The sequence below is a fragment of the Dipodomys merriami genome, unplaced genomic scaffold, assembly GCF_024711535.1.
Source record: "Dipodomys merriami isolate MVZ:Mamm:240054 unplaced genomic scaffold, mDipMer1.0.p SCAF_60, whole genome shotgun sequence".
In the NCBI taxonomy this organism is placed as follows: Eukaryota; Metazoa; Chordata; class Mammalia; order Rodentia; family Heteromyidae; genus Dipodomys; species Dipodomys merriami.
The window spans coordinates 8261880-8273777 of NW_027206180.1; the positions used below are offsets into that span (position 1 = coordinate 8261880).

Genomic DNA, 11898 nt, shown 5'->3' on the forward strand with positions numbered 1-11898 from the left:
GAAGTCCCCAAGCTGCCGTGGCTGTGTGGCCACCCCTGCTTTCGGGGAGGGGGGCGCGGCCGGCCCTCGTCTCCCTGCTCCAGGTCTGGGCCCCCAGGACCTGGGTGGCTCCTGGGGTCCCCTGCCTGCGCAGACAGCAGCCAGGGCTCGGGGACGGCCTTTGCCAGACACTGCAGTACCCTCAGCCGCGCAGACGCTGGCAGTTGTGGAAGTACACTGGCAGGTCAGGGGAGAGCTCAGGTTCCACTGGCAGTTGGGCCATGAAGTCATAAGGTTCTGGTGAGGAAAGGAAGGTTCCAGAATAACCCTGCTGCCAGGTTGTACCCACCTCCCTTGGGATTCTCGGAGGAGGCCAGGTGTGAGGCCAGGAATCGCGCGCCTCACTGCTTCGAGGCCCTTGCCCCCCCTGCTGACCCGCTCCCGACCCCCAGCGCCCCAGCCATCCTACCAGCCCCCCAGGGGCCCGACTCCCCACCCGGCCTCCCCTGCCGCTTCCCCCGGCCCAGCCCTTATCCTCTCCAGAGGCCCCCAGCCTTCTGCCTGACTTCGCTCCTGCCTCCGGCCACTCCCCGCCTGCCTCGGCCTGGTCTCTAAGGACAGCCACAGGCACTGGGCCCCAGGCCAGGCCTGCAGGTAGGGGCTTCTGGTGGTAACGTCAGGCGAGCCGGGATGGACAGGGTCCATGGGACAACTCTGCTTCTGGACCCCCACAGACAGCTAGCAGATGGGAGCCCTGTCTTGTTCCTGCTGGCCACCTGTGCGTTCTCAGGGCCCTAGACTTTGCTGAGCCAAACCCCTGCCCAGCCCAGGCCAGACTAAGAGAAGACACCCAGAGGTTGGGGTGTGACCCTTGCAGTTTGGTTCCCGTTACAGCGATCGGGCGTACCCCGAGAGCCCGCTCCTGAGAGCTTACAGAGCTGGCTGGCAGCATGCTGTCGGGGATGTCGCCCCCGACACAGCCGAGCACTGTGGCGCTGGAGGACCTGGAGCTGCTCCTGGCAGAAGCCCTGACCAGCCCCGAGCCCTTGAGCCTGCAAGAGACTCCGGAGAGGTACGAGCGCAGCCACGGGGCACCCAGCTCCTCCACCCCCAAGCCGGAAGCTTCCAACTACAAAGGGCAGCTGGAGCAGTGGTGAGCTGCCTGCGGGGCTGAGGCGGGCCGAGTGGGACTCCCTGCCCCCACCCCCGCCCCAGGACAGACACAGCTGAGCCCGCCCGCTCTGGCCAGCGTGGCGGACCTGCAGGCCGACGTGGCCTGCCTGCGAGGACACAAAGAGCGCTGCGAACATGTCACGCTGGGCCTGCTTCGGGAGCTGCTGCAGGTGCGCACACGCCTGCATCTGCAGACCTCAGCGGTGCAGCAGCTGCAGCAGAAGGCACAGCAGATGGCCCTGGCCCCGGAGAAGGAGGCGCTGGAGGTGAGCCTGGGGCAGTAGCCACAGCCCCCTGCCCTCCACAGTGCACGGCTGTCCAACCACAACGCATGGCCCCTTCCCTGGGCACGGGGACAGCTTCTCCCTGGACCCTGAGTCCAGCTGGGTCATTGATGCCAGGGTGCACAGCACCCCAGGCCTTTAACACTGCCCCCCAGCACACACTTCCTTGTGCTGCAGGAACTCGGGAGGCAACAAGCCAGCCTGCTCAGCTCCATGCCCTCTTCTTTGCAGTCCCCTGGGTCCCAGAAGGAGAACCAGATGCAGGTCCTGGAGAAAAGGTACCCCCCCCCCTCCTCTAGAGGTATGGGCTTAGTGGGAAGTGGGGGCCACGAGCCCTGGGGTGCCCAGTCAGCTGTCTTCCTGCACGTGGCCCACCTTCTGCCCTGGGTCTTCCCCAGGCTGCCCTGGGAGGCAGCGGGGAGGCTAGCCGGGGAGGCTGTGCCACCTGCCCTGAGCCTGGCAGAGGTGACTCCTTCTGTGCCAGGCTGGTGGAGGTCCGGGAAGCCTTGATGCAGATCCAGAGGACTCAGGCTCTGCAGAACTCGGAGAGGAAGGGTGTGGAGCAGGAGATGAACCTCAGGTGAGCCGGGCCTCCCCACACTGGCCCTGAGCCACCCGCCTGGTGTACGTGTCTGGGCATGGCTGATCTAGCCACGGATGGAGTCCTACCCCGCTGCTCAGCACCCCCAGAGCATGCCCATCATCAGTACTGCGCTTGTGGGGCCGTCTGTGGAGCCACAAGGCTTGTCCCGTCCTCAGTCTGCTTGGCATTGCCATGTGTTACCCAAGTGGTTTGTGTTTCCCAGCCCGTCTGCTTCCCTGGGGCTGGTATGAGTCTCCACCGTCCCTAGACTAACGCAGCTCACGGACTTGCTGAGGCAAGAGGAACAGAGCCGAGAAGTGGCCTGTGACGCCCTGCAGAAGAGTCAGAAGGACACCAGCCAGAAGGTGGACCGCGAGGTGGCCAAGCTGCAGGTACCATGAGGGGGGGGCCGCTGCCGGGGGGCCGCTGCCGTGGCCGCCTCCCTCTCCCAGTTCAAGCCGCTCCAACCAGGTCAGAAAAAGGGATATCTGCTCTCTGAGCCCCTTCCACAGCCATGTTTGGCCTCAGCCTTTCCCTCCGGGTGGGTGATAAGTTCTGAGCCACCAGCTTCCTCCCACTGGTGATCCCGAGGAGGGGCCTGCTGTACGGCGTGGGGCAGGGGACAGGGCCCACACATCTGCAGCCCAGCTCCTCACGGGGCCAGGCCAGGAACTCCCAGCCGCTCCCACATAGTTCTGCTGCCAGAGCTGGTGGTGTCCGCTCACTGCCCACTGGGAAATCAACATATGGGCTCTCCTAAGAGGGCAGGGGTGTGGAGCTGAAGTTCCTGATGTGCTGGGTGTAGGCCCTGCCTGCTTTTTCTCTGAGCACAGGGGTGTGGAAGGGCTCTCTAGGACCAGGGGTCAGCACATGATGACACAGTGACTGTTTTTGTAAATAAAGTTTTATTGGCACAGAGCCATGAACATTTAGAAATTATTTACCTTGGGGCTGTAGTGGTAAAAATGGGAGGTAAAGGCTTTAAGAGAGACCTTTGAAAACCTGAAGCATTTGTAGTCTGGCTGCTGACCCTGCTCAAAGGCACTCCAATATTTTTATGGGCAGGAATGTCAGCAGGTGCTCAGATGGAGGGAGAGCCCATTTGCTCATGGCCCACACTCAGCACCTGGCTGTGGAAAAGAGGTCTGGAGAGAGAGAGTTTATGTTATGGAGACGTAAAGAATATGGAATGGACACAGAAGATACGGGATGGAGGCCCCCAAGCTTGTAGACCCTCTGGGGGCCCCAGAGGTGGAGGCTGTCATGCTCCAAGGAAGTTCTGTCTGTGGGCCATCTCTGACCCGCTTCCCTGCCTGAGGCCAAAGCTCACCATGTGAATTGTGGCCATCCCGCAGCCTTCCGAGGGCATCTGGAGGCTGATACACGCCCAGGATCTCTAGACCTCAGGGTGTCCTGACCTTCAGGCCCTTCCTGACTCCCAAGCTGGGTCCTCTGGGGAGTGGGGACTGTGGCCGCTGCCCCCCGCCCTTCTTGACCTGAATGTGGTGGGCCTAGCGCCACTGGGCCCAGGAACGTTGGGGGGCCAGGCAGGCTGTCCCGCGGGGAGGCTGCAGGTGACCATGTGCCTGCCTCCCCAGGTCCTGGTGACCAAGCGTGGGGAGGAGATGAGCCTCCGCTTCCTCAAGAGGGAGGCAAAGCTGTGCGGCTTTCTGCAGAAGAGTTTCCTGACCCTGGAGCAGGTGGGGACTGGGCTGGACGCCGGGAGGGGTCCCGGCTGGGATGGCCCCTTGCTGCCCACCTGGCAGGGGCACAGGCTCGTTCTCTGTCCCTGCAGAGAATGAAGACTTTGGAGACCATGAGGCTGAAGGCGGAGAACAGCTTGCGAGAAGAGCTAGAGGTCCGCTGGCAGAAGCTTCTGGAATTGACTAAGGAGCACATGAAGACCGTGCGGGCTCAGCGTCAGGTAGGCCCGAGCTGACAGCTGGGCGGACAGGTGCTGGAACTCAGAGCCATCTTTTTTTTTTTTTTTCGGTCGGTTGTGGGGCTTGAACTCTGGGCCTGGGCGCTGTCCCTCAGCTCTTCAGCTCAAGGCAAGCGCTCTACCGCATGAGCCACAGCGCCACTTCTGGTTTTCTGGTGGTTTATTGGAGATCAGAGTCTCACGGACTTTCCTGCCCTGGCTGGCTTTGAACCGTGATCCTCAGGTCTCATCCTTCTGAGTAGCTGGGATGACAGGCGTGAACCACAGGCACCCAGCTATCAGGGCCATCTTTGTCGCAGGAGGAAGAAGGCCACTTGCTGGGCCAGTGCCAGGGCCTGGACGCAGCCGTGGTCCAACTCACCACATTTGTGCGGCAGAATCAGCTGTCACTGAGCCGTGTCCTGCTGGCTGAGCAGAAGGCCCGGTGGGTGTGGCCTGCAGGGCCACCCAGGCCCATCTGCAGGGGCTTGCTGGGGCTCTCCAAGGCTCAGCCCTGCTGCCTGCCCCTCTCTCCCCCCAGCTCACCCGCTGGCCATATGGGTGCAGATTGGTGGGTCTGTGGCACAGACCCTTCCCTGTCCATCCTGTCCCTCCCTCTTTGGAGAGTGCAGCCCCCCCCCCATTGGTGGCAGCACCTGTGTCTACGCCCCACCCTCTAGTCTGTGGGATCTCATGGGAGGCTCCAGAGCTGGTGGCTGGGCCCCTCCTCCCCGGTGGGACTGGGGTCAAGCCTCGGCTGAGGGACACTCTTGGTGACAGGGAGGCCATGGTGAGCTTGGAGGAGAGCCAGGCTGGGGAGCTGGCGTCCTACATTCAGGAGAATCTGGAGGCTGTGCAGCTAGCTGGCAAGCTGGCCCAGCAGGAGACGCAGAGCGCACTGGAGCTGGTAAGGGGCCAGCAGAGACTTCCGTAAAGCCAGACGCGGGCACCCGGCCGGGACCTCCTCCACCCCTTCCCTCCCCCTACAGCTCCAAGAGAAGAGCCAGGCGCTGGAGGGCCTGGTGGCCGACATGGCCCGGCAACTGAAGGACCTGAGTGATCACTGCCTGGCCTTGAGCTGGAGGCTGGACCTGCAGGAGCAGACATTGGGCATGAAGCTATCCCAGGTGAGCTCTCCAGACAGATGGGCCCAGGGCGGAGGCCTGACCCGCGCTGGCCTCCCCTGGCCGGCACTGTCACAGGCAGTGGCCCCTGGCTAGTTGCCCAGGACCCACTGCTGACGCTGCAGCGCCTGGCGCCACAGCTGTGGCTTTCCACCATCCTGGGGGTGGGCCGCCGGCTGGGGAGGCAGCTCCAGCTCCTGGCATCCTGGCATTGTTTTCTGTACTGGTACTAGGGCTCGAACTCAACCTTGAACCCTCACTCGCTTTTCCAGCTGAGTGGCACGCTACCTCTTGAGCCACGTTCCAGCTTTCTCCTGGCTAACTGGAGATGAGAATTTCTGGGAATCATCTCCTTAGACTGCCTCCAAATTGTAACTCTCAGATCTCGGTTTCCTGAGCAGCTGGGGTGATAGGCGTGAGCCACTGGTGCCTCTGGCCGTTCACTCCTTAAGGTGTGCCATTCAGTGACTCGTTGATCCACAGAGCTGTGCATCTAGTCAGTGCTGGAACTTTCCCATAATCCCAGATGGAAGCCCCCTGGCCCAATGCCGCCCTCCCTGGCCCCTCAGCGCCTGGACGAGATGAGCTTCCTTCCTGTCTCTGAGCGGCCTGCTGTGGAGAGGAGACTTCTCGCAGAGGAGTCATGCAGTGTCCCCGGCTTCTCTCCCTGAGCCTGTCTTGGTGGCACGGGTCTGCCGTGCTCCTCCGGCTGGCCCTGCGGCCCTTCTGCGCACACGTGGAGTCAGAACAGCTCCAGCCTCGGACCCTGGCAAAGGGGTTGGGTCCTTCTCAGCCGGGCTACCCTGCCTGGAGGGGCCTGGGGCTTCCTTCTTCCTTGGCCTTGCTGGCTTGTCCGTTTGTGTCTGGCCAGGCTGCCCCAGGCTGTCCCAGGGTATAGGTCTGTGCACAAGTGTGCTGGCAGTCACAGGTGGACTTGGGCTCTGGTCTCCCCTTCCCTCCCCCCTCCCGTCCACGCGTCTGTCCAGCCACACGCTCTGGACTCCAGCTTTGACCTCACATCTGGATCCTAGGCGAAGACGGAGTGGGAATGTGCAGAGAGGAAGTCTCAGGAGGACCTGGCCCTGGGGCTGAAGGAAGCGGTAGCGCAGCTGCGGGCCGTGCAGGAGCAGGTGGACGACTTCTCCCAGAAGGTGGGTGCCATCTCCCTTCTCCCCGTGTCTGCCCCAGGCTGGGTCTGGAGGCAACCTGAGTCTCGCCCACTCTGCGTTTCAGATAGAAGGCGTCTCGGAGGAGTGTGCCTTCCGCAAGAGTGATGCCGACCTGAAGGTCTCCGTGGAGAGCAAGGCCAGGTGGGAGCCCAGTGCACCGGCTCTTCCGTCCACACGCCTCCCTGCCCCTCCCCACCCCCGCCGCCCCCACCTCTGCCACAGACCCCCTGGAGAGCGGCAGGGCCGAGCCCCTCAAGCTCCTTAAGCCTGTGATGGCCAGAGGAATCCCCGCCCCGCCCACGCCGTCCTCTGGCTGCCCCCAGGGTGCCCCACAGCCAGCCCCCGCCCCCACAGAAAGGCCGCGATGGGCCTCGTGCGGCAGGAGCTGGCCTCGCTGCAGTCATCCATGCAGCTGCTCAAGGAGGACCACCCCGGGCGGAAGATCGCTGAGATCCAGGGCAACCTGGCCACGGTACCCCTCAGCCTGGTCGGCCTGGGCGGGGCCCCTGGGCACCGCGGGCTGCTCAGGAACAGGCTCTGTTCAGTTTCAGAAGCAAGTGCTAAAGCTGGAGGATAGCATCCAAGCTAACAAGACCATCCAGAACCTGAAGTTTAATACAGAGACCAAGCTGGTGAGCACCCCCCAGTCCCTCGGTCCCTCGGGTCCCAGCCCGGCCCGAGTCCTGCCAACTCCACGGCCTGCTGTCCACCTGGAGGCCGCCCAGCACCGCTGCCCCCCGCGGGAGATGACTCCCCTCCCCCCGCTCGCTGCCCGTGTGTCCTCCTCCCTCCCCGCCCCCCGCGGCTCTGGGAGCACTCGCACCCTGTGCCCGCAGCGCGAGGAGGAGCTGGCAAGCCTGCGGGAGACGGTGCTGCTCCTGTGGAGTGGGGCGGGGCCCTGGCCGCTGACGCTGGGCAGCAAGCGCATGCTGATGTCCCTGGTGAGGCAGCGGTTCTTCGTCAAGGACGTGGCGCCCGGCGAGCTGGTCTCTGTGAACCGCTGGGGCGTGTACCAGGCTCTGAGGTGGGCAGCAGGGCGCCCGGCGTCCCGGGATGGCGGCCGCCCCGCGCCAGGCGGGCGGGGCTGCATGAGCCGTGTCTGCACGCAGGTGGCTGCAGTGGAAGGCTGTCTTCATGAACCTGCTGGCCCAGCGCAGGCCAGGTGCCATCTCCCGCCAAAAGCCTGTGTCCCAGCTGCCGTCTCTGTCCCCTTCCCAGAAATAAAAGCACAGTGCTTGTCCCCGTCAGAGCCAGTCCCCTGACGCCTCTGGGACAGCCTCCCACGGGCTCTGCGGCTGACAGGGAGTCCCTGGACCGTCCCCCGGGACCTTCCTGCCCTGCCCAGCATCGGGGCCCCACGCCCCAGGGGGCCAGGGCTCCGGCAGGTGTGCACAGAGGCGCCCAGTCCCGCACCTGGCAGGGCAGGCGGGTGCTATGGGTCTCGACTTAGGCCCATCTGGGGTGTCTCCAGCTCTGCGTAGCACCCCTCCCCCTTCCAGCCCAGGGAAGCGGCTTCTCCCCACGGGTCTGGGGAGGGGCTGGGCCTGTGCGCAGCCCTGGCGTGCCAGGCCGGCCCTGCCGAGGGAGGGGTGCCTCCCCAGCAGGTCTCCCCGCCCGCCCTGGAAGCCGCGGTTCCCACCCGAGTCCCCGCTCCCGTGGGGAGCTGTGGAGATGGCTGCGCACAGTGGGAGCTGTGGGGGTCAGCGTCAGGTGGACTGGATGTGCGCATTCCCGCTCTCCCCCGGCTCCCAGAGGGGGTGGGGGAATGGGCACCCTGGGAAGGGCCCCTCCTCTGCTAGGCCTCGGCCAGCTGAGCCGCGTCCAGAGCCCGGGCGCCCTGGCTGTGCAGCTCCTGCTCAGCCTCCACTGACCAGCTGGCCAGCAGGTCACTGAAGTCCGGTGTGCCGGGGTGGAGCAGGCCCAGGGGGTTGGGCTCTGGCTCCTTCCAGAAGGAGGGGGGCAGCCTCCTCTGGGTCATGGGGGTGATGTGGCCATACTTGCGCTCCAGTCTCAGCCTGCGGCCGGAGTTCTGCCGCAGCCCATAGTCAAAGAGCTCGGCCAGGGGCCCCAGTGGCGAGGCCCCCCCGCTGCCGAGGCCCGGCCGGTGTGCCTGCCCCTCAGACGTCTCGGGGGGACAGAGCCCCGGCTCCGCGGCCTCCTCGTGCTCCAGAGGCCCGGCCTGGGCCAGGCGCGCCAGGTCCGCGTAGTAGAGCTCCCGGGCGGAGTGGCTGGCGGGCGGGCTGTGCGCGGACGTGTCGCGGGCGTCTGGGTCCTGCCCCCCACCCTTCCGGCCGAAGTACCTCTGGATGTCACCGCTGATGAGTTCCGAGAAGCGCAGCAGCTGCAGCGGCGTCTCAGGGCTGCCGGGACCCTGGGGGGCCACCCCTGAGCTCGGGGGGGGCTGGCAGCAGGCCTGTGCCCCCTCCACCTGCAGATCCTCCTCCTCCTCCTCCTCCTCCTCCTCCTCCTCCTCCTCCTCTTCCTCCTTCTCTTCCTCCTCCTCCTCCTCAGAAGTTTCTGGGGGTTCCAGGTCCAAGGACAGGAAGGGTTGGTGGGATGGCGGCAGCAGCCGGAAGTCACAGAGAGGCCGTATCACGCCCGCGGCCATCTCCTCCCGACCTGAGCTGCCTGGGCGTCTGGGCGGTGGGCACTGCTGGGAGGTGGAGAGGGACGGGTTATGGCAGGCCTGGCCGTGCCCTGTGCACTCGATGCCCCTAAGAAGGCCACCCCAGCTGGGTGCTGGTGGCTCACGCCTGTAATCCTAGCTACTCAGGAGGCTGAGATCTGAGGATCGAGGTTCAAAGCCAGCCCGGGCAGGAGAGACCGTGAGACTCCTATCTCCAATAAACCACCAGAAAAACCGGAAGTGGCGCTGTAGCTCAAGTGGTAGAGCGCTCACCTTGATCTGAAGAGCTGAGGGACAGCGCCCAGGCCCAGAGTTCAAGCCCCACGGCCGACAAAAAAAAAAAAAAAAGAAGGCCACCCGCCCCCCCGCTCCCTGGAGCCCCTGCCCTGCGGAGCTTAGGGAGACATGGCTCAGCAGCAAAGAGGTGGGCAGACCGGTGGGCACACGGCCGGCCCCTGTGTGCCAGGCTGGGGGGCAGGACAGGGCTGCCCACTGGTGCAGTGCCTGCCTGGGGTCGGGGGCTCCCCTCAGGGCCCAGGGAGCAAGATGCCCGTCGGAGCCCTCAAACCACCGAGAACCGTGCAGGAGGGAGAGGTCCCGGGGCCCCCTGCCCAGAGCTGAGGCGGGGGGGGGCGTCTACCCCCGGCCCAGGGCTGCCTGGGTGGGCGGAGGGTGCTCCCTGCCCCTCCAACAAGCTCCAGGGCTTGGGGAGCTCTGTTCCTAGCTGAGTCTGGTCTTGAACTCGCTCCCTTCTTCCCCCACCTTCTGAGTGCTGGGGTCACGGGTACACACCACACCCAGCTAGGCTCTGGTGTTACCCAACATCTGACCTCCCGGGGAGGCGAGGACTCCAGAGCAGCCCAACCCGCACCTCTCGCTCAGTCGGGGGGATCCCAAGGCAGGACCCCAGCGTGAACAGAGAGCCAGGGGCCTCTGTGCAGACCCAGGAAGGCCCAGTGGAAGCAGTTGGGCCTGGAGCTTGATGGGGGGGGGGGGGTCGCTGGGAAAGTGGCCAGCAGGACAAATGCCACCACGTCCCTCCCCAGGCTGGAGCTGAGTGGGTCCCCCCAAAAGCAGAAAGGCAGGGAGCAGGCACTCAGAGTAGCCTCTCTGAGAGACCTGTGGTGTAGGGTGCGCTTGTGCAGGTCTCCTGGGGTCTGGCTGACCCAGGCAGGCCCCTCCTGGGGCCTGAGGCTCTGGCATGGAGTGTGGGTGAGCTTGGAGCCGCCCCTGCCTGCTCCCGCCTGGCCCGGCCACTCCGAGGTCCTCTCCTGCTGGGTTCCCTTGGTGTAGGACCTTTCTGGGAACCCTAGCACTGGCCGTCAGGATGGTCACTCCTGGAGCAGGGCCTCCCAAGGGAGAGGTCCAGCAAGACCCAGCGGGTGCAGAGACCCCGCCCCGCCAGGCAGCTGCCCCCCAGCCCTCCCCACAGCCTCGCCCAGCTCCTACCTGATGGGGGCTGCAGCTCCTGCGCACGGGCCCGCCTCTACCTGGGCGCAAGCATTTATAGCCGGGCTCCGGGGCTGCCTGGGGCCGGCAAATATTTGGTGACGGCATTGTCCTCGCAGACTGGGCAAATAGAGCCCGTTTGCTTTAGCGCCCGGCAACCGGGGCCCCGCGATGGGGACAGTGCCTGCAGACCGGCCGGGCCCCGGCCTGCCGGGGGACCGTGGAGTGTTTGCCTGGCCCCAGCTGGCCCACACCTTGGGCCCGAGGACTCTTATCTCTGCTGCTGATTGGGCCTGGTCCAGGCCTTGCCAAATAGGCGGAAAATTAAATTTCATGCTATTTTGAGTTCTGGAGTGCACCTCTCCAGAAGACATCCTGTCCGCACAGCACGGGCTGTAAACAGAGCCGCCAGGGCGCTGGGCGGGGGGCGGGGGGGGGGGACGGAGCTGCCTGGACCCTGACCAGAGGGACAGAGTGTGGGAAGGGGCCGTGTCCAGGCCCAGGGCACGGAGCTTGTGTAGGTAGTGCCTGGAACCCCTGCTCACCCCCCTCGGCCCTTGGGGACGGCCGTGGTCATCTTTGCCAGCCCAGGCAGGGCTGCTGCCCCACCCAGCTGCCACCTGGCTCTTCCAGAGCCACGGGTGTGGGCAGCCGGCCTGGTTAACCCAGGGCTGAGGTGGCCCCTCCTCCCTGGCGTCCGGCCCGCCTCAGTGGACTTCCCGGGGTCCTGCCACGTGGGGCCGTGTGAGGATCCGGGATGGTCACAGGCAGGGACTGCAGGCGGCAGAGATATGCACGCCCTCACTCTGGAGGGTCCCGAGGGTTTGAGGATCTGGTCCTGCTCTCCCATGCCGGTGGCCATTGGCCACCCACGGTTCTTGGACTTGTGACCGTATGTCCCTGTCCCCACACTGTCCTTGTGTGTCAGCATCCCCGGTCCTCAAAGGATGCCTGCTGGGCGGGGGTGTGGGGGGCACAACAAATCCACCCACCCCAGCCCCACCACTTGTGTCTGGAGTGACCCTGGGTCTACGCAAGCTCAGCTCCGTGGCTCTCAGCATTCTGCACTGGGTCCAGCCGTCCCGGCATGCCGTGACACCCTCCCGGGCCTGGGCCCCATTTCTGCCTCCACGGCTCCCAACCTCTGGCTCAGGCGTGTGGACGCCAGACTGGGGCTCGAGCTGTGAATTGTACAGGGGCTGCTTTGACTCCTGAATCCAAAGGGACTTGCCCTGTCCTGGCCGTGGGCAGCCTAGCCTCAGCCTCAGCGTCCTCGGCTCTGGCCTGGTGCATCAGGACGCCCAGGACTGGGCTCCAGACATCTGTTCTGCAAGTGAGGACACACACAGGTCTTACCTCCTGTAGGCTCAGAGGCCTTCAGGCCTTGGGGCCTGGATGCCCCCTTCCCTACCTGCCAGGACCCCAGAAATGGTCCCTAGAGTGGAGGAGGCCACAGCAATGCCTGGCTGGAGGCACAGTGCCCCCTGCTGTTTGGTGTAGGAAAGGGCAGAAGACGAAGGTGGAGTCCACGCTGGCAGCCCTCCAGAGGTGCAGAGGTGCGGCGGCGCTGTGGCACACCTTGCCTCTGCG

The 11898-nt window shown here is 65.1% G+C and overlaps 2 protein-coding genes across 2 annotated transcripts; one reads left to right on the forward strand and one right to left on the reverse strand.

Moving 5' to 3' along the window:
• The first annotated feature begins 330 nt into the window (after nucleotides 1-330).
• On the forward strand, nucleotides 331-7517 carry LOC138814682 (coiled-coil domain-containing protein 154-like). The gene is made up of 17 exons (XM_070003834.1): nucleotides 331-633; nucleotides 874-1132; nucleotides 1229-1418; nucleotides 1668-1714; nucleotides 1921-2016; nucleotides 2288-2411; nucleotides 3618-3719; nucleotides 3815-3943; nucleotides 4261-4385; nucleotides 4721-4847; nucleotides 4930-5067; nucleotides 6096-6215; nucleotides 6298-6374; nucleotides 6588-6705; nucleotides 6779-6865; nucleotides 7070-7257; nucleotides 7343-7517. The coding sequence occupies exons 2-17, from the start codon at nucleotides 930-932 to the stop codon at nucleotides 7455-7457; spliced, it is 1986 nt and encodes a 661-aa protein (XP_069859935.1). The 5' UTR covers nucleotides 331-633; nucleotides 874-929; the 3' UTR covers nucleotides 7458-7517.
• LOC138814683 (protein PERCC1-like) lies at nucleotides 7440-10470 on the reverse strand. The gene is made up of 2 exons (XM_070003835.1): nucleotides 10309-10470; nucleotides 7440-8886 (listed from the first exon to the last, which is right to left on the reverse strand). The coding sequence occupies exons 1-2, from the start codon at nucleotides 10414-10416 to the stop codon at nucleotides 8029-8031; spliced, it is 966 nt and encodes a 321-aa protein (XP_069859936.1). The 5' UTR covers nucleotides 10417-10470; the 3' UTR covers nucleotides 7440-8028.
• Between the last annotated feature and the right edge of the window lie 1428 nt (nucleotides 10471-11898).

Coding starts and splice junctions, on each gene's coding strand:
- LOC138814682 (XM_070003834.1), top strand. CDS start 930: ATGCTGTCGGGGATGTCGCCCCCGACACAGCCGAGCACTGTGGCGCTG. Junction 2,412..3,617: donor GCGAGGTGGCCAAGCTGCAG/GTACCATGAGGG, acceptor CTGCCTCCCCAG/GTCCTGGTGACCAAGCGTGG. Junction 3,720..3,814: donor GTTTCCTGACCCTGGAGCAG/GTGGGGACTGGG, acceptor CTGTCCCTGCAG/AGAATGAAGACTTTGGAGAC.
- LOC138814683 (XM_070003835.1), bottom strand. CDS start 10,416: ATGCCGTCACCAAATATTTGCCGGCCCCAGGCAGCCCCGGAGCCCGGC. Junction 8,887..10,308: donor GGAGCTGCAGCCCCCATCAG/GTAGGAGCTGGG, acceptor TCCACCTCCCAG/CAGTGCCCACCGCCCAGACG.